Source organism: Anguilla anguilla, chromosome 8, assembly GCF_013347855.1.
Source record: "Anguilla anguilla isolate fAngAng1 chromosome 8, fAngAng1.pri, whole genome shotgun sequence".
In the NCBI taxonomy this organism is placed as follows: domain Eukaryota; kingdom Metazoa; phylum Chordata; class Actinopteri; order Anguilliformes; family Anguillidae; genus Anguilla; species Anguilla anguilla.
This window is the reverse complement of record NC_049208.1, coordinates 4,994,300-5,014,072: the sequence shown is the minus strand read 5'-3', so window position 1 is coordinate 5,014,072 and position 19,773 is coordinate 4,994,300. Positions and strand designations below refer to the sequence as shown.

At 45.4% G+C, this 19,773-nt stretch overlaps 1 protein-coding gene across 8 annotated transcripts; it reads right to left on the bottom strand.

Annotated features, from left to right (window-relative positions):
* Positions 1-1,019: 1,019 nt before the first annotated feature.
* On the bottom strand, positions 1,020-18,528 carry hnrnpc (heterogeneous nuclear ribonucleoprotein C). 8 transcript variants are annotated; one of them, XM_035428933.1, is made up of 10 exons: positions 18,372-18,517; positions 16,606-16,639; positions 7,851-8,016; positions 5,804-6,069; positions 3,956-4,028; positions 3,481-3,531; positions 2,827-2,993; positions 2,457-2,615; positions 1,870-2,048; positions 1,020-1,720 (listed from the first exon to the last, which is right to left on the bottom strand). In XM_035428933.1, the coding sequence occupies exons 3-10, from the start codon at positions 7,853-7,855 to the stop codon at positions 1,613-1,615; spliced, it is 1,008 nt and encodes a 335-aa protein (XP_035284824.1). In that variant the 5' UTR covers positions 7,856-8,016; positions 16,606-16,639; positions 18,372-18,517; the 3' UTR covers positions 1,020-1,612. The 8 variants fall into 8 exon arrangements, with proteins under 8 accessions (XP_035284824.1, XP_035284823.1, XP_035284826.1 ...); XM_035428932.1 differs by lacking the exon at positions 16,606-16,639 and having other exon boundaries at positions 18,372-18,528; XM_035428935.1 differs by lacking the exon at positions 16,606-16,639 and having other exon boundaries at positions 1,891-2,048; positions 18,372-18,528.
* Positions 18,529-19,773: the final 1,245 nt, after the last annotated feature.

The following is a 19,773-nucleotide window of genomic DNA, read 5'->3' as shown; positions in this document are numbered from 1 at the left end:
ACTCCAATTCCTAATATTTATAGCTTTTAATTTACCTCTTTTACTGTGTGTTTATTTTTGAATGTGCACGTATCGCATCTGTGTGTGTGTGTGTGTATGCAGGTCAAATACGTTTTTGTTTTGGATTCAAATACTTTTCTACGCATTACCGATCTTGTCTGGTGTATTGGTACCAATGAAAACCCCACCTTCTGGTCATGCTGGCAGGCTCAGTGACACCAGGCAAGATCAACAGAGCACAGAAAAGTATTTGAATCCAAAACGAATGTCGTGTTTGACCCAGGTCTGATGTGTATTTTTGTTACAAATGAAGCCATTTGGCCGAACTGTGGCAAGCCCTAACGCAGTGGTCTTTGTATGACAGTATCCCACATAATGGCCGTGCACACTGTTTTAATTAAACGCTCATCATCACCCTTGTTCTCACAATAAACGATGCCTCATTTTTGTATGACATTTAACTCAAGTCTGTTGTCATTCCTGACCTTCAAAAAATGATCGTTACCCTTTTATTGCGTCGGCTCAGCTCCCCAATAACAGTGATTTTTGAACCTCGCCGTTTCAAAAAAACCAATCTCAATGCCCTGGCGTAGGTGGACGACAATCGCCCAAATTCTGACACTTTCGTGGGCGCCCTGTCCCTGAACTTAACATGGGAGAGATGCAATGCCAAACCAGCCTAGCTTCTCGGAGTCTGAATTATTCCATCGTTCTAAACGAACGCAAGACAACGGGAGATGGTTACGTCTCATGCCGTCCTGACAGGCAGGCAACACAGAACAAAAATCGTGTCACTGTCCAAATACTTTTGGCACAGACACACACACACACTCACACTCACAGTAAATATAATCTTCAGAGGGCTTTTTGCCACGCCAGCATAGCAACCTAAACTGCATCTGCACTTTTGGGCTGTTGAGGGTTACGCACCGCAAACAGGTGCAATCCAGTAAAACAGCTTACACACCCCCCCCCCCCCCCCCATTCAAGTCCAGAAATAAGACATCAACTTTCTTTCATTTTAATATTTTATTGAAATTGTTTCTTTTAAACAGTTGAAACGACAAATGGACAAAAAAAAAAACAAAAACAAAACAAGAGACATAACAGGTAATTTGCCATATTAAAGTATCAAGGGACATTTTGTTAAAGTTCAGTTTAATTCGTTTCCCCAAAACAAAAGGTCTGCACTTTCAGATGCGTTTCCCGTCTGACTGCTCTATATACATCAGCACACTGCCACCTGCTGGTCCAGAAACAGCACTACCACACCTCACACCCTGTCACCTACAGTAATAACTACTCCTGTGTAAGATCCAGTCTCAATGCATTACACTAAATAGAACAAGCTATAAAAAATAAAACAACAAAACACTCCTTTGCAAACGAGTGTGTGTGTGTATTTGTGTGTGTGTGTGTGTGTGTGTGTGTGTGTCTGTGAGTCTGTGTTGGGTGGAGGGGGTTGTTAAACATTGAGAATAAAAGCTGGGAGGGGGTACAGTGGTGACTGGTCGGATAAGGGAAAGAGCAGTAATGGCCTTTCAGTGTTTGTGCATACGTGCGTGTGTGTGTGTGTGTGTGTGTGTGTGTGTGGGCATGTACGTGTGTTTATCTACGAGTCCTCATCTCCATTGACGCTGTCACCATCATCCTCTCCTTCCTCTTGCTCTCCCTCCTCCTCCTCATCCTCGTTGTCATCCTCCCGCCCTCGACTCTTCACCTGAGGAAGAGGAGGCAGCCAGATGAGATCCATCTCTCTCTCTCTCTCTCTCTCTCTCTCTCACACACACACATACCCTCGATGACTGCATTTCCCCAAGAGAACAATTCTGTGAGTTTTAACTATCGTCCCCCTACTCCTCCTCTCACCTCCTCCTCGGTCTCTCTCACCTCCTCTTCTTCTTCCTCCAGCAGGTCCCCCTCCTCCTCGGAGTCGTTCAGCTCCTGGCTCTCCCTCTCTCTCTCCCTCTTAACGCTCTCCTCCTTCTTGCTGCTGGAGTGTTGGAGAGAGGAGACCTCCCCTGGCTCGGGCTTCACGCTCTTCCCCTCTAACAGAGGGACACAGGGACACACACATACTGCCATTAACACAGGCTTTATCACAGTAAAACAACACAGCTTTTATAATAGCGCAGGTTGTATCGCAAGACAGGCTTACCCTCCAAGAGAGGGACGCACACATACCACCCTTATCACGGGCTATATCACAACACAACACAGGCTTTATCACAACACAACACAGACATTATCATAACCAGGCTTTATCTTAACACAGGCTTCCCCTCCTAGAGAGGGACACACACACACACACACACACACAAAGTTAACATAGTCCTTAACATGGCCATTAACACTGAACTCAGCGTCAGTTTAGCTCACAGTAGCGCTTGTGCTTCTGGTTATACAGCGGCGAGTGTGTGCGGCCTTGGTATGCAGACGCACGGTCTGAACCCTACCTGACTTCTTGCTGTGGTCCTTCTCCATGCGGTCCAGGCTCTCCAGCAGGTAGTCCACCTTGTGCTTGATCTGCGTCAGCTCCTTCTTAATGGTCTGCAGGTCATCAGCCTTCACTGCAGGAGCGGGGTGTAGAGACAGAGAGCAGTCTAGAGTGAGCTCTATATAGAGAGGGAGTAAACTGTGAGTAAGTTGTGAGTAAGCTGCACACAGACAGTAAACGGAGTAATCTGTGAGTAAACTGTATGCAGACAGAGTAATCTGAGTAAACTGAGTAATCAGAGTAAGCTGGGAGTAGAAACTGATTTGTGCGCAAGGAGGAGGTTAGGGTTAGGGCGAGTAAATGGGAGTAAGATGGGAGTAGCCACTGACTTGTGCGCGAGGAGGAGGTTCTCTGGCTGCTCTTGGAGGAGGAGAAGCTGGTCTTGGTGCGGCGGCTGCCGCCCCCGCTCACACTGACGCGCGGACGCTTGGAGGGGATGACTGCCCGAGAGAGGGGAGGGGGGGGCGGGGGCACGCGCGACGGGTACGAGTACATCCTGCACAAAAAAAAAAAAACACAAAATTTAACCCAAGAATCAGCACAGGGAGCTACACCCAGCACAGTCCTAAATCCTCAAGGGGTCAGTCCTGGGGTTTCCTGGGGATTTTTCTTTGGACATGGTATTACCATAATCACACTTATAATTCAGTTCTTCTTGCCTCAATTCAATTCTTTGTATACCTGGTACTGATGTATTGATAGGGCAGCAGTGTAGCACAACGGGTGAGGAGCTGGTCTCGTAACCTAAAGGTCACAGTTAGGACACTGCCATTGTACCCTAGAGCAAGGTACTTAACCTGCATTGCAGTGTAAATGCTGTGTAAAAGTTGTGTAAGTTGCTCTGGATAAAAGCATCTGCAAAATGACTGTAATGTAATGTAATGTCACTTCCTGGCTCCACCTCATATTCAAACACATTCCCACCAACACAGAAGATCAAAAAGAAAAATAAAGAGGGGAAAAAATGCTAGCAGCAAACCTACCGGTCATAGTAATCCCGCTGGAAGTCATAGTCCAGATCGAACGAGGAGCTACTGCAGAGGGGGGAGAGAGAGAAAGTTTTGAGTTTTAACAAAAAAAAAAAAAAAAAGAGGGACACACACAGTAACAGCCAGGTGAGAAATGGCCAGAGAAATGCATTTTTTGCTTTAGTTAAACTGATAACTTCTCGTGTCAAACTGCAGTTCCCTGCAGTGTAAACGGCCTGGAAAATAAAAGTTCCTTGTACCCCTTTGATTGCTGAAAAGGATTAACCCCATCCTCATTTTGCAAAGAGTCTAGCAATCAGCCATCTCGGCAAGACACCCGGTATGGAGTATGGGGGAGATGAGGGACTCAAAGAGTCAGGGCATCCTGCTCCAGATTTGCCCGACAGGCCACCAGGACTCAGCCCGAAATCTCGGGAGAGCAAAACGCCTGTGGAGCAGGTGAACACACGGACAGGTGCGTTTCACCTACCTGTACATGTCCCCCGCAGAGCGCTTGGTGGTCTTTGACCTGTGAGGCTTCGGTTCACCAGCCAGGTTAATATCTGAGAAAGAAACAAGAGACTGAGCACCAAGCTCTACCACCAACACTGTTCCCCCATCTCTACTGCTTACCCAACACTGTTCCCCCATCTCTACTGCTTACACTGTTCCCCATCTCTACTGCTTACCCAACACTGTTCCCCCATCTCTACTGCTTACCCAATGCTGTTCCCCAATCCCTAACACTTACCCAACAGTTACCCCATCTCTAACACTTACCCAGCCCTGTTTCACATCTCTACCACTTACCCAACACTGTTCCCTCAACTCTACTGCTTACACTGTTCCCCATCTCTACTGCTTACCCAACACTGTTCCCCCATCTCTACTGCTTACACTGTTCCCCATCTCTACTGCTTACCCAACACTGTTCCCCCATCTCTACTGCTTACCCAACACTGTTCCCCCATCTCTACTGCTTACATTGTTCCCCATCTCTACTGCTTACCCAACACTGTTCCCCCATCTCTACTGTTTACACTGTTCCCCATCTCTACTGCTTACCCAACACTGTTCCCCCATCTCTACTGCTTACCCAATGCTGTTCCCCAATCCCTAACACTTACCCAACAGTTACCCCATCTCTAACACTTACCCAGCCCTGTTTCACATCTCTACCACTTACCCAACACTGTTCCCTCAACTCTACTGCTTACACTGTTCCCCAATCCCTAACACTTACCCAACACTGTTCCCCCATCTCTAACACTTATCCAACACTGTTCCCCATCTCTACCACTTACACTGTATCCCCATCACAACCACTTGCCCAACACTGTTCCCCATTTCTACTGCTTACCCAATGCTGTTCCCCAATCCCTAACACTTACCCAACACTGTTCCCCCATCTCTAACACTTATCCAACACTGTTCCCCATCTCTACTGCTTACCCAATGCTGTTCCCCAATCCCTAACACTTACCCAACTGTTCCCCCATCTCTAACACTTACCCAACCCTGTTTCACATCTCTAATACTTACCCAGTCCTGTTTCACATCTCTACCACTTACCCAACACTGTTCCCCATCTCTAACACTTATCCAACACTGTTCTCCATCTCTACTGCTTACCCAATGCTGTTCCCCCATCTCTAACACTTATCCAACACTGTTCCCCATCTCTACTACTTACCCAACACTGTTCTCCATTTCTACCACTTACCCAACACCTGCTCTATCCAGTCTTACAGTAGCACCTACCCAACACCTGCTCTATCCAGTCTTAGCATTTATACCCAACACCTGCTCTATCAGTCTTACAGTAGCACTTACCCAACACCTGTTCTATCCAGTCTTACAGTAGCACTTACCCAACACCTGCTCTATCCAGTCTTAACACTTACCGAACACCTGCTCTATCTAGTCTCGGCACTTACCCAACACCTGTTCTATCCAGTCTTAACACTTACCCAACACCTGCTCTATCTAGTCTTGGCACTTACCCAACACTGTTTCCATCTCTACCACTTACCCAACACCTGCTCTATCCAGTCTCAACACTTACCCAACACCTGCTCTATCCAGTCTTAACACTTACCCAACACCTGCTCTATCTAGTCTCGACACTTACCCAACACTGCTTTCCATCTCTACCACTTACCCAACACCTGCTCTATCCAGTCTTAACACTTACCCAACACCTTCTCTAACCAGTCTTACAGTAGCATTTACTCAACACCTGCTCTATCCAGTCTTAACACTTACCCAACACCTGCTCTAACCAGTCTTACAGTAGCATTTACCCAACACCTGCTCTATCCAGTCTCTGAACGCTTACCCAACACCTGTCCCACGATCATGCGCCCGTCCTCCCCCGCCACGGCGGAGCGGGCGTTCCTCTCGTTGGCGTACTGCACGAAGGCGAAGCCCTTGTGCACGGAGCAGCCCACGATCTTGCCGTACTTGCTGAAGATGGCCTCCACGTCGGCCTTGGTCACCAGCAGCGTGTTGAGGTTCCCGATGAAGACCCGCGAGTTCAGCGAGCGCGGGTCGGTCTTGTTGGTCACGTTGCTCGCCATCAGGCTGCTGGTGGTGGGGGAACGACTAGGGGCAATGAGGGGTGGGGGTGGGGAAGAGAGAGTAGGGAGATGGGGGGTGGGGGGGGAGAACAGGGGAGATGGGGGGTGGAGGGGAGAACAGGGGAGATGGGGAGAGAGAGACAGAGATAGACAAAGAGAGAGGGAGAGACAGAGAGCCAAAGAGAGAGAAAAAGAGACAGACAGAGAGAGAGAGAGAGAGACAGAGAGAGAGACAGCGAATAAGTGATCCACACAGAAGATACATTTATAAAAGATACACAGTAGAAATAACAGGTACAGGGAGCGGTCATCTCTAAAAGCAGCCGTTCTACATAGAGCCAGATGTGTTTCAGCACCTGGCTTTTTAAAGAGGATCAGACAATATGGGTATGGTCACATGACCATCCTTCTGTAGCATCCTCACCTGGCCTCACCTGCGCATTAGATACAATTGCCCGTGTGCGTGTGCGCAGACACACTGCAACCTTCATGTGAAGGAGTACACGTGCACACGAGGGTGCACGCATGAGCGTTGACCTGAGTTTGGGCGTGCGTACGCGTGCGAGTGTGCACAGGTGTGCCCAGGGGTGTAAGCGTGTCTACGTGCCCAGCTGACCTAGACGGCATCTTTACGATGGCTGCTAACAGGCATAAGGGAGATTAAACGCCATTAGGGCAACTGCACAGTTACAATCACTGCACAGTCAGAACTCTGATATTAAGGTCATTGCACAGTTTAAGATTAAACAGATTGGTCACTTTCTGTGTGTGTGTGTGTGGGTGGGTGTGTGTGTGGGTGCATATACCAGCCATTGTAAAGTAGGCAGGCTGTGAGAAACATCTCCAAAAATATAAAACATCATTCAAAATAATAGACCAGAACTAAAAGAACAAAATGAAAATAAACAAATAAATAAATACAATGTAAAAATAAAATTAAAAAATAACTCCAGTTATACTCCACAGTAGGCCAGTTTTGGAGAGTAAGCCCGGGATTGGGGATTAGGCCTGGTTTAGGGGGAGTAGGGCTGGTTTTGGGGGAGCAGGCCTGGTTTTGGGGGAGCAGGTCCGGTTTTTGGGGAGCAGGCCTGGTTTTGGGGGAGCAGGCCTGGTTTTGGGGGAGCAGGCCTGGTTTTGGGGGAGCAGGCCTGGTGTTGGGGGAGCAGGCCCGGTTTTGGAGGAGCAGGCCTGTTTTTTGGGGAGCAGGACTGGTTTTGGGAAGTAGGCTGGTTTTGGAGAGTAAGCCCGGCTTTGGGGATCAGTTTGGGAAGTAGGCCTGGTTTTGGGGAGTAGGTCTGGTTTTGGAGAGTAGGCACGGTTTTGGGGAGCAGATCCAGTTTTGGGGAAGCAAATCCAGTTTTGGGGGAGCAGGTCTGGTTTTGGGAAGTAGGCTGGTTTTGGAGAGTAAGCCCGGCTTTGGGGATCAGTTTGGGAAGTAGGCCTGGTTTTGGGGAGTACGTCCGGTTTTGGAGAGTAGGCCCGGTTTTGGGGAGCAGGCCCGGTTTTTGGGGAGTAGGCCGGTTTTGGAGAGTAAGCCAGGCTTTGGGGATCAGGCCTGGTTTTGGGGAGTAGGCCCGGTCTTGGGGGAACATGTCCAGTTTTGGGGGCCACAGTGTAGGAAACATACAGCAGACACAGGAAGGGCGGGACAGGGCAGAGCGGGTCGGGGCGGGTCGGGGCACCGCGGGGCATCGCAGCGTGGGCAACGGATACTCTGCCGGACACACCAAACAGCTGAGGGGGACACAATGGCACAGTACAGCCTGCATACATCAACAGCGGTGGGGTTATTCAATCATCACTCACTCCATAGTGTCTGGGCGGTCGTCTGTCTGTGTGTCTGCTCTTTCACTGTGGGCGGGCCGAGTGTGTGCGAGCAGGCGTCCCTCACAGTGACACTACAACTCCCAGCAGCCCCCAGTCCGTTTTCTCTTAACTTCTCCCAACGCAGCTCTTTGCCCACCGAGTTAAACTGAGGCGACAGAGAACACACCTCAGAAAAAACCACACGGGGAGCACATTCTTGTAGGAGTTCACCCCGCTAAACCCCCCCCCCCACCCCCCCCCACGTTCTGAGCCAAATATAGCGAGCGAACACAGTTATTGGCCGAACATAGTCAGATATCGCTCACTCGCTCCCTCCATCTGTCTCTGTCTCCAATCTGTCTCTCTCTCTCTCTCTCTCTCCAATCTGTCTCTCACGCTCACACCCTACGTGTTACGGTAGCTGCCATTATCGGATCAAAGTGGAACTTGTTGGCTCAGCCTCAACCAAATGGCCAACTGCCGGTTTCCAGCTGTGAATTTCTGCCAGTCATCACTGTGCGCTGCTACATTAGGCTCAGAACGCCCCTCCCTCCCTCCTTCCTTCCCTCCCTCCCTCCCTCTCTCTTTACGGTCTCTTCAGGGAGTTAGATCACTTTTTCCCCCCTCTTTTCTGCTGTTCTCCTGAGAAAGGGAAATAAGAACAATTTTTTTAAACAGAGTAGCCTGTCAGCTAAACATGTGACCTTGCAAGTCTTCCCTTTCCCTTACACCACCCCCCCCCCCCCCCCCTGCCCCCACCACATGAAAAAATTTAAACCATTCCCAAGCTGGAAAGAAAAAAAAGAAAAAAAAAAAAAAAAAAAAGACTCCAAAGCCCAGCATCCCTCTTCCTCTCAACAAACAACTTCCGGGGGCGGAGGGAGGATAGAAAATAAACATTTTTAAAATCCAAAAAAAAATGAGGGCCGTTTCATTGGCCAGTAGCAGATGGGGTCAGAGGAGCAGGGGGTCCCCAAAAATGTGGATAGAGATTAAAGGACAGGACAGGACTCCTCTACTGATAAAATTAAGTGTGTGTGATAACTGGCTGCTCTCTCTTTGCACCCCAAAGATCACACACAGGGCTGGCGGTAGTGGCTATAGCTACTCTTTTCATTCGGGAGGGGTGGGGCAGGGGAGGGGGGAGGGGGTGTGTCTGCACTCAAAAAAGGTTCATGTTGAACTTTAAAATGTGAAAAAGAAAAAAGAAAAAATGTAAGAAGAGACACTGAAGAAAAAAATCTGAAATTAGAATGTTAAAAAACAGGAAATGCAGAAAACAACACAGATAATAATTTAGACAAGATGCATCACCCCCTAACTAGCCCCACACCCACCCTCAGCACCCCAGCCATAATCTAATTGCTACTCAGATATCAGGCAACATTATTAATGGGCCATACTGCGTCTGTCTCTTTAAACCTTTTGCGTAAGGACTCCATCTCCCACAATGCACCTACAACAGCATTCGCAGAGTTTTTTTAGTCTCACTTCCTCTGAAAGAGGAGGATTCTAGCGGCTTCCTGCAAACTGGATGATGGCACATGCAGTTCATAGGTAAGTTCTGTTTACTGTGGCTCATTCCTAGGCTTAAGACCACATTGCCGCACCGATCCATGAAAGGGGGAGGCCAAGAAGGTGACAGTAAGATACAGTGCTGGTCAACTCTATTTAAATTCAATCACTTTACAATAAACAAATGTATTACTTTTTTTTTTTTTTATCACCCACAAAGCATTATGGGCATTTCCCCCTAAATAATTAACCGAATTCCAGTCCATTTCCTGAGAGCCAAGTCCTAGAACTACGGTTTGCCCCATTTGTTTCAGCTATGGAGAATCTCCTCTCCACGCTCAAAGCTCTCCTATGCTGACCCAGCTTGGTGGAACAGCTCCAGCACCCAAGTGAATCTGAACCAGGGTTCCACAGTGTTGGCTGAGCAGTTTCAGGATTTCCTACCAAATTCTATTTTTCAGGTTTCCCAACCATGGGTCCACAGGCGCTGTAGGGGGTCCAAAATCAATGCCAATGCCACCCCGCTTTTTTTAAACTTATAAACATAAAAACCCCATACAGTCTAAATCTGCATTTAATAGCTGTACTACACACAAAATACAAAGAAAAATAAACATTAAGCCCATTTTAATGAGCAAGATTATAATTATTAAATGGTGCATGTGGTTTTGGCCAGTTAAAGACCATGTTTATTATGTACTTAACATAAAGTAAATGTGCAGTATGTTAAATGGGTTTTTATACAAGTGAAAGGAATATCCAAAAATAAACTGTCATACCTCCAGTTTGTGCTTAGAAATGATATACTACACGTAGTTTTATAGATTCTCTTTTTATTTTGATCCAAAACAGTACTCAGCCAGCAGCTTAAATGTTCCCAGCAAAGCATTTTACTTCTGTATTTAACCTAAATTTGTCACCCAACTTGGGGCTGAGCATGTCCAATTCCCACCCAAATTTGGACCGTCCAAATGTCTGTATTACCCCAGCCAGTGTTCCACTGCTAATTTTAGGGGTGTGGGGACATCCGCGGTTCTCCCCAAAAACAGAGATCGCAATCCACTTCTTAACACATCACACTTCGGCTGAGCTCACAGAGTGGAGTCGGAGGAAGACCTTTCACGTGCTATTTTAATACGCAGTCCACGGGTTCCCAATCAACAGGGAAGGGGTCGCTATAAGCAATGAAACGGGAACCCCCCCCAAGTGACAGAACCCCCCCATAGCTACGGAGCTGGCACGGTACGAATTCAACCCGAGACTGCGGGGGCTCATTTACCAAATCCCACCCAGCAGCCCCCCAGCAAGGGCATTTGACAAGGGCGCGAGAAACGCGACCACAGCCCTTGCACTGCACTGGAGCCAAGGCTCCTCCCTCTTCTCACTGGTGCCGTGGAAACAGCCGCAGTGTCAATCGGGCCAAACCTTTTTTTTTTTTTTTTTTTTTTTTTGCAGAAACCACGACCTGGAAGACGTGCTCCAGGCGCGCTCTCTGCAGCGGCTGCAGCCGGGCAGGAACGCTGGAGACACAACTGTGGGGGTGCAAGCAGATGCACACCGAAAACATTCAGCGCTGATACTCGGTAACGCTTCTGATTAAATACTAAAAGTATGTGTGTGTGCGCGCACTACCGTGTGTGCTATTACATGGGGTGTGCAAGCAGATCGGAAGGCACTTCTGCCAACATGCACACCGACAATGTTCAGTAATGCTTCAGATTAAACACTAAAAGCATGTGTGCACTACTGTGTATGCTATTACATGGGGTGTGCAAGCATGCATTTAGGAAAGTGAGCACCAGGTGTTTTTTTTTGTTTTTTTTTTTGGCCACCCACTTTTGCCCAAAACACTAACACAATTGGTCAGTCTGAGACTAGTGTAAACCTGGGAACAGCGCAGGTGAAGGTAACAACTCTCTCCAGATACCTGAAAATTTCAATGAATAATAGGCACCATTCCAGAAAAGGTGCTTACCCCTCGCCCTTAGGTAGAACAAAATGAACTTTTTTTTTTTTTTGGGGGGGGGGGGGGAGGGGATAATAATTTTAGAATTTGGAAAAGATAAGCCTTTACCCCAGTCTCAGAGTCATCCATAAGTCCTCCAATAAGGCTCTGACTAAATCCCGATAGTGTCAGACTCTGACCAATTGCAGGAGGGCTGAATCAGCGAAGTGTGCATTTTGGACGAAAGTGGGTGTGCAAAAGAGAAAAGAAAAAAGCAATGGGGGCCAGGAATAGCCTTCAACTGTCCGGTCAGCTGTCCTATTAGACACAGAGTACAGGTCAAGAGGCAGGGTTTCCTGGTCAGCCAGCCAATAACAGCAGAGTAAACCTGAGAGATGATGTATCGGGCAGATTTTGATTGGTCAGTCTGAAGGGGCAGCTCTACAGCAGTGGATCTCAACCCTGGTCCCGGAGTAACCCTGCTTAGCTACACACAACCCCCCCCCCCTCCCCCCAATCTCATAGCAATTAAAGTATACGGAAAGGTCCATAATTTAATAAATTTAATTTGTTTGGCTGATTATCATTGCTCTGTCCTTGTATTCTTCATTTCCCACATACGGTTTAGTCTCAATGGCCAGGTGACCACACTTTAGCATTAAGGACCTCATAATGCACGACACACCATTTCTATTGGCACGACCGCACAAGCATGTTTACTGAATATCTGAATTTATAGCAGACATCTTATGCATTAACCTTTATTTATACAGGGTAGGCTGACTGAGCTTGTTTACAGAAACACCCTGTTAACACCCATCAAATTTACCCTAATCTGCATGTTTTTGGATCTGGATGTTGACCTCCTGTAAAAAAGTTAACATTCAATGGAATCTTAATTTTGGACAGATGGTGGAGGAAATTTAAAGAGATACACACACAATAATGAACGTTTAAATGTATGGGGGAAGAAAGTGTCCACGAATTGTAGTCAGATTGTAGTCCATCTGGGAACTGAATGGACACGCGTTCAGGCCAAACAACGTGAATGCATTAGTATTTTTGAACGCTGGAATAAAGTGTAACGATCATGAGAGCCAGTTCAAAAAAAGGCCATCTACCCAGTTTGTGTCATGCAAGAGAATTCCTTTGCACATGTCGTCCTACTGGATTCCTACAATGCACCCTTCCAATAAAAACATGCATATAAAAACATACGAGAGCTCGTCATGGAAATCTTTGACAAATATTGACTCTTCTAGCATGCAATCGCATCAATATTGTGTGTGCCTAAAGCTAGCTAGTGAACTATTCCTGCAGCCACTGGTGGGTTTGAGATGAAAGCTAGAACCAAACCCCAAATGCACGGCAAGTCTCCAGTAAGGTGTACCAAGGACGCTGCCTTACCAGGACATCAGAATGTGTGTGTGTGTGTGTGTGTGCGTGTGTGTGTGTGTATATAAATGATATCCTCACAGTGGTGCAATGCATTCACTAAAAGAACACCGGACTGTCACCCTTATTTATTTTTACATATCAAGGCTATCAGATGTGCCCTACTGGAATGGGTGGGGGGTCATTTAGAAACGAAAATGTTCCTAACTATTAAAGTGATGTCCAAATACGCCAATTTCACGTGTAAATCACTTCATGAGCTTTTAAAGTATAAACAAATTTTTAAAAATAAGTGGCCATCTCATCAGAACATAATTATTTTCTACATCAGCTTTCCAAGACACATTAACTGAAGCATAATTCCCAGCTTATAGCTGATAATTACCAGCAAGAAAGAAGCACGCGTGTGTTGGTCACATCACGGTCAATTAGACAACACTAAGTGTAACTTACGAAACGAAAGTGGCAGTCTCAGAAATACAAAAAGATGGCCCAGAAGGCCCATTTATAATCTGTAAGTGTAAAGTTGGTCAAGTAAACAGGACTGAAGTGGAAAGTATTAAGTCTGCAATAGAAGATGGGTGGGGGGGGGGGGTCCTGCTGTCCTGACCACAGTGGGAAGCACATTCCCAGGGAAGGAGAACAGGAAGGAGATTCTGACCAAGGGGCAGACAGGAAGAAGGTAATCGGAGAAAATGAAAGCTGCTGACCAAGAACCCGATTTCAGATCAAGCAGATCTTTCAGTAATAAGGCACTGGTCGGGCGAGAGAACAAGGAATAAAAATAAAAAAATTTAAAAAAAACTGGTTTATGGGTGTGCAAGCTGGTACCGACTTCACTGATCAACTTAAAACTGCTCATAGCCCTCTCAGTTAATCCTTGGAAGAGTAGGTTTTTTTTTTTTTTTTTTTTTATTTAATTTCTTTCTAAAATTCTATTTTATTTATAAAATTCTAAGTCAGTGTTCTAGAACTCCGTTGCTTTTAATGACCAGCAGTGACTCATTACATCAGCATTGGAATGTTCAGTTAGTTAAGAACATTCCGATCACGTTTTTAATCTCAGACCTCAACACTTTAATACGCACATCTGTAAATGGGCTGAGAAACTCATTAGAACACTTATTTTATCACACACGAGGAGGCAGCAGAACACCGTGTTCATTATACCACTCCCTAAAAACTTCAGGTTCATCATTTGAATTTTTATTTAAGTATTAAGTTAGATTAGATTGTACCATACAGTTTGTGTGCAATAAGGGATGCTTTAGATGCTTGCAAAACTTAACCTGCTTGCTTTACAATGGTGGGGATCAGATATTTTGCAACTCCAAACAGTCCAAAGCAGAAAGTTGTGTATTACATCATGATAAATATATATTTATATGAACCTTTTTTTTTTTTTTTTTTTTTTAAAGAGCAGAGTGCCCCCCCCCCCCCCCCCCCCACTCTTGTGCACACACAAACAAACTCGCTCACACACACAGGTTTTCTATGATGTTCATTGCCGTTTATCACCAGGTTTCTTTATTTTTATTTTATCCTTCTCTTTATTCCATCCTATATCTAATTCTATTCTTACTCCATTTCTATATGGCGAATGCAAACGCTCTGTTGTGAAGTACTTTGGGCTTAGAACCATGAATGGAAACTGCTAACACACATTACATACATCTATTGCTTTGCTTTATTCAGACTGGGGGAAAGAGGGTAATCGAGAAGGGATGAGATCTCAGACAGCGCTACAGCAGAGATCGAACCCCTGGGAGATGGGGATGATACTCTGAAGTCAGCCACCCCCTATGGATTGTAGCAGGACCCCTCAGGACAGAGTGTAGCACAGTGGGTAAGGAACTGGGCTTGTAACCGAAAGGCCGCAGGTTCGATTCCCGGGTAAGGACACTGCCGTTGTACCCTTGAGCAAGGTACTTAACCTGCATTGCTTCAGTATATATCCAGCTGTATAAATGGATACAATGTAAAATGCTATGTAAAAAGTTGTGTAAGTCGCTCTGGATAAGAGCGTCTGCTAAATGCCTCTAAATGGATTGTGCCACGCATTGGGCACCAACAAAAATTATGTTTAACCATATAGGCCTATTTGGTTGGGCTCCATTTACTGTGGGCACACAACCTCCCTCCAGTCAAGGAGACTTTGGAGTGGCGTCCAGAATCAACATCACCACACAGGACCCAGGGAATGAAAAACTGCACTGCTCGAGAACTGCAGCAGAACGTACTGCCAGAGAACAAAAACGGATTTTTATGTTTATGACTGAATGAACGAAATCACTCTGTTCACATGCACAGCGTCAGTAACCGTAACTCCTCTATGCAAGTTGCTTTGGAGTTGAAAGGTACCTGGAAAGGTATTTTCTTGTTTGAATGCCCCCGTTACCCACCATTGTAAAGCCAAAGTCGGTCAAAAAAAAAAAACTTTCGTCAGCATCCAAAATAACCATCACACACAAACACGGTCTTGGCCAGTTATTAAATAAAAAAATAAAAAACGCACAAAAACAGAAATAAGAAAAACTCCAGAAAATGAACTACCCCCCTTTAACCAGTGTGCGCAAGGTCCCAACCAATTTGCACACCCCAATTTCCACCAAAAAGACCACTGTCACAAATTAATGTGCATGGTGAATCAGTATGGATAACATCTGCACTTAACAGCAATAATTGTGTCCTTTATGACCCTCCTCTTGTCACTTTTCATGCACCCTTAAATACCCCTCTATCTCCACTCTAGGGCCACGCCCAAAACAGCTTACTTGCCTACTACTCGGCATACCAGTTGAATAGGACTTGTATACTCAATAGCAGGCAAGTAAGCCGTTCCGGACACGGTGTCTCCTTACAAACCCACCCCTCCTGACTCCTGGTGCGCCCTTAAAAACCCACCCCTCCTGACTCCTGGTGCGCCCTTAAAAACCCTCCCCTCCTAACTCCTGGTGCACCCTTACAAACGCTCCCCTTCTGACTCCTGGTGCGCCCTTAAAAACGCTCCCCTTCTGACTCCTGGTGCGCCCTTAAAAACGCTCCCCTCCTGACTCCTGGTGTGCCCTTAAAAACCCTCCCCTCCTAACTCCTGGTGCACCCTTATAAACCCTCCCCTCTGCACTCACTTTGAGCACACTGTGCAAGTGATCCAGGGACTCTGCACAGTCCAAACCGGTACCACACCCCACAGCTCATTCCTACTCTGCTGCATGACTTTGCTCCAGGACAGTTAAGACTAGAGCAGGTGAAAATTTTAGGCGAGAAAGAGAGGGGTCAGGTCACTCCCCAGCAGTGCACTGGGGGACATATCCAGCCACAGCAGGTCCTCCAGTCCAGTGCACTCCTGAGAACGTTTTAGAGCGAGAGTGACCATGCATCCCATTGGAAGCATGCTTTCCATGGTAGTTTGTGCGTGCAAGTGTATGCACGTTTGGGTCTATGTATGTATGAGCCAATAGACAAACTTATTGTATAAATGCAAATATTCAGTGACACTGCTCAAAAAAAGCAAAAAAAAAAAAACTATTCAAAATAGACACGTATATCCGTGGTTCAACAAATCTAGGGAATCGTTCGTACTAAAACACTAGATCTAAAATCTACAGCATGCTCCAAATTTATTTTAATGATCATTTCCAAAGAGAGGGGGGAAGTGTCAATCAAGCCTGTAGAGTAGACACTGTGAATGTTATGCTATAAAGGTGTTTATTTCATAACAGGAAGAGAGACCTTCAGCTTAGGAAATTACTGAGTGGGGGGTGTGGTAGGGAGGAGTCAACACTACTTTCAAAAATATGGTCAAGCTCAGAAGATTTAAAAAGGATAAAAGTGTAGTTTGGTATGACAGTGGAGGTAAAAATGTCTAAAAATAAACTTTAAAAAAAAAAAAACACTTACGGGTCGCCGCTGATCAAAAAAGCCTCCGCAAAAACTGAAATATAAAAATAAAAAAGGACAACAAAACAGGTTTAATTAGAAAAGGGATTGTAAAGTGTTCACAGTGAGACCCAACGTGGGGCAGGAACAAAAAAATAATATAAAGAATAAATAAAAGCTAGAACCCTTTACTGGGAATTTGGACCAATATATTGGATTCTGTACACATAGCCAATTCACTTTATTCGGTGTTTGATGAATCTTGATGATGCACAGGCAGGGTTGTGGGCCTCAGGGCAAACCTGTGTAGAGCCACAAGGTACCAACCCCTCCTTCCTGCAAACACCCTAAAAGCACAACACAGCAGTCCATATTCAACCACTAAACAGGAAGTGTGAAGCAGTGTGGCTGTTCGGATCAAGTTCTAAAGACGGTTATTGAAGCATGTACTACCCAGCCCCCCACACACCAAAAAAATAAATATAATGATAAAAATTTGGCCCCATTTCCCATTGAGTGTTTTTTTTTTTAATTTTTTTTTTTTAATTCCATCTGAACAGCAAACTGATTCCCTCCACTGCCACCAGCAATAGCACTGTACATCAATAAAAAGAAATGCTAAATACGACACCGCGTTGTAGAGGTCCTAGTCTGTGCGAGCGCGCGCGCGCGCGCACACACAAAGCACGACGACCCGGAGCTCCAAGATCGGCGGCCTCCAAGCACACGGGGACAGCCAAAGCCCTACCGATCCGAGTGTGTGCTTTCTGATTCAAGATGGAGGAAGCGCCAGTCTACAGCCTGACTAGCATTGCCATTCCCTTCTGAAAGATGAGCACGGATTAGAGCATTTTACTGCTGCCCCCCTGATAACGATGTAGTTAAGACAAATACTTTATCAACGTTGCTGGCTAAATTTAACCCGCAGGTCGCAGCGTCACTTGATGCATTGCGGAGGGGTACTCCCGCCACTATAACGTTCACGTGCTTTAAAACTGGGACAAGAGGATCTGTGGGGAGTGAATAGACAAACATTCCCGCAACCATTATTTAGAAGTACTTTAATAAAAAAATACAATGCGTAAAATGTTTAGATATTGCTGGTATTTACATAAAGAACTTCAAAGTTTAAAAATGCAAATCTAAAACCGCAAACCCTGTCCATCATGACGGAAAACAATTTTAAATGTCTCTTTAAAAACTGCCCGACCGTTCTTGACGAAAAATGTCTTCCCTCAAAAAAAGAAAGAAAAAAAAAGAAAAATCGTTACCAGTCCTACTGCATGACTGCGTAGTGCACAAACAACCCAAAGGCAAAAATGAAAAGGTCAACCAAAAAAATAAAATAAAAGCAACTCTTTTGAAAAATCTGGACAACTGACCGAATGCAAACCAGGTCGAAATCAGCTCAAACAAATTATGAATCCCAACAGAGAAAAAGACTCCACCACCGCAAAAGGAGCGTCGGTCCATTTAGATCATAAACAATCTTCAGCATTTTCCGTTTTAAAAATATGTTCTGACACAAACCACTGTGGACAGCACTAGCTAATACAGCTGGAAAAATCCTGATTTATGAAAAAAATGCATTTTGAAAAACAAAACAAAAAAGTCTAGTTAGCTGGCTAGCTAACACAAGCTAGCTGGTACTGCTGCACAAAATGTACGACACAATAAACCAAGTCTACCAGTTTGTCAGAAAAAATACATTAAAAATAAAAATCCCAGACACTGCAAAGTCAGAAAAATAAAAAAAATGAAAAATTGTTCCGAATCAAAATACTCACCAAGAGTTTAAAGTTTAAAATGATTAAAATTCGGCGGGTTCTATCAATTATTTTGTTGTGTTTTATTTCTTCTGTTTCACATACAACCTCCCGCTCGCGAGACGTTCATCTGCTCACTCGAAATGGCGCACGATGTGAACACATCAAATACAGGGTACTCCGCCTTGTTCCGCCTTTGTACTTCATTCCGGTATATAACTGGTTGCCTTTACAACTGCGTGAGCCATTCTGGCCACTGAGTGGCTAAAACATGTGTCCATCTACTTTTGTGACACAATCGTTTCAAAAAGACCTTGCAGCTAACGGGTCGATAGAACAGACGGTCAGACGAAGAACCGCCCAAATATTGATAGTCGAAACACTATTGGTTAAAATCACAACGATTGCTCGTCCTGCGGCAGTGATTGGTTAAAGTAATAGAAGAGGAATCTGAGATCACCGTCAAAATGACGGAGTTGATGTTTAACTTAGAAACAGTTGGTGTTTTAAACCATAACCTGTACAAAAACGCAATAATTTATTTTGATGTGTTCAACTCCATTTATGTTTTCTTTTATTTCGGAACAAGGTAGCTGTCGATGTGTTTTGTATTTTCAATACCCTCAAACGCGCGCACCCTGCTCGTCCCCTTTCTCCAAAACCTATCGGTTACTGTTATTCCGACCTTAGTCTCTTCACAGAGAGGGAAAATGTTGTAATGCACTGCGGAGTTAACCCGTTACTGCACAGTATGATCAAAAAATATTCTTCCCCTAACACCAAGTTTAGTTTTTTTTAACACAAAGTACTGTTTGATAACACGTCTACAATCGATCCAACGAGGCGCTGAAGCGGGCCTCCACAAGTCGTGTCGTCATTCCCTTCAGGTTCGTTAGCATTTCCGAGACTGGTGTAAGTGCCCCGTCTGCGTCATCGAACTGTATATGTTCTTATGTAGTTCATTGGTCTGCGTCCCGCTGCACCATCGGGCGACCCTCTATTTCCGGTTCTGTCGCGATTGCTATTTATGGACCCGTCAAGTCACTGCTTGGTGGGGCGGCATCCCCCATACCTATACACACCTATACATGCAACATAACTATCTAATGCTTTTTGAGGGCCCCTGTCAGTCAGGATCCTTGGAGTCCTTCTAACATCGTTTTTTATTGGTCTGGCTCTGTACTCCGCAATTTTAGATTTGTAATCAAACAATTCACACGTGGTTTAAGTGCACAGTCTCAGATTTCATTATTTCATTCATTCAAATTTTCATTCAAATTACTTCACAGGTGTTTCTGATTCGTTGGGTGTGTTCAATTGCTTCCTTAGTGCAGGTATCAGAGAGCTTTCAGTATCTAGCTTTGATTCTAGCCTTTTGATTGCCTTTGGAGTCTGTTATTGGCATTCTGTGTTCTAATGTTTT

Bases quoted from the DNA above. Each gene is read 5' to 3' on its own strand.
- hnrnpc (XM_035428932.1), bottom strand. The intron at 3,532-3,955 runs GTAGGTGAAACG...CCCCCTCTGCAG, and splicing joins TCTGCGGGGGACATGTACAG to TAGCTCCTCGTTCGATCTGG. The intron at 1,721-1,869 runs GTGAGAGGAGGA...CCTCTTCCTCAG, and splicing joins TGAGAGAGACCGAGGAGGAG to GTGAAGAGTCGAGGGCGGGA.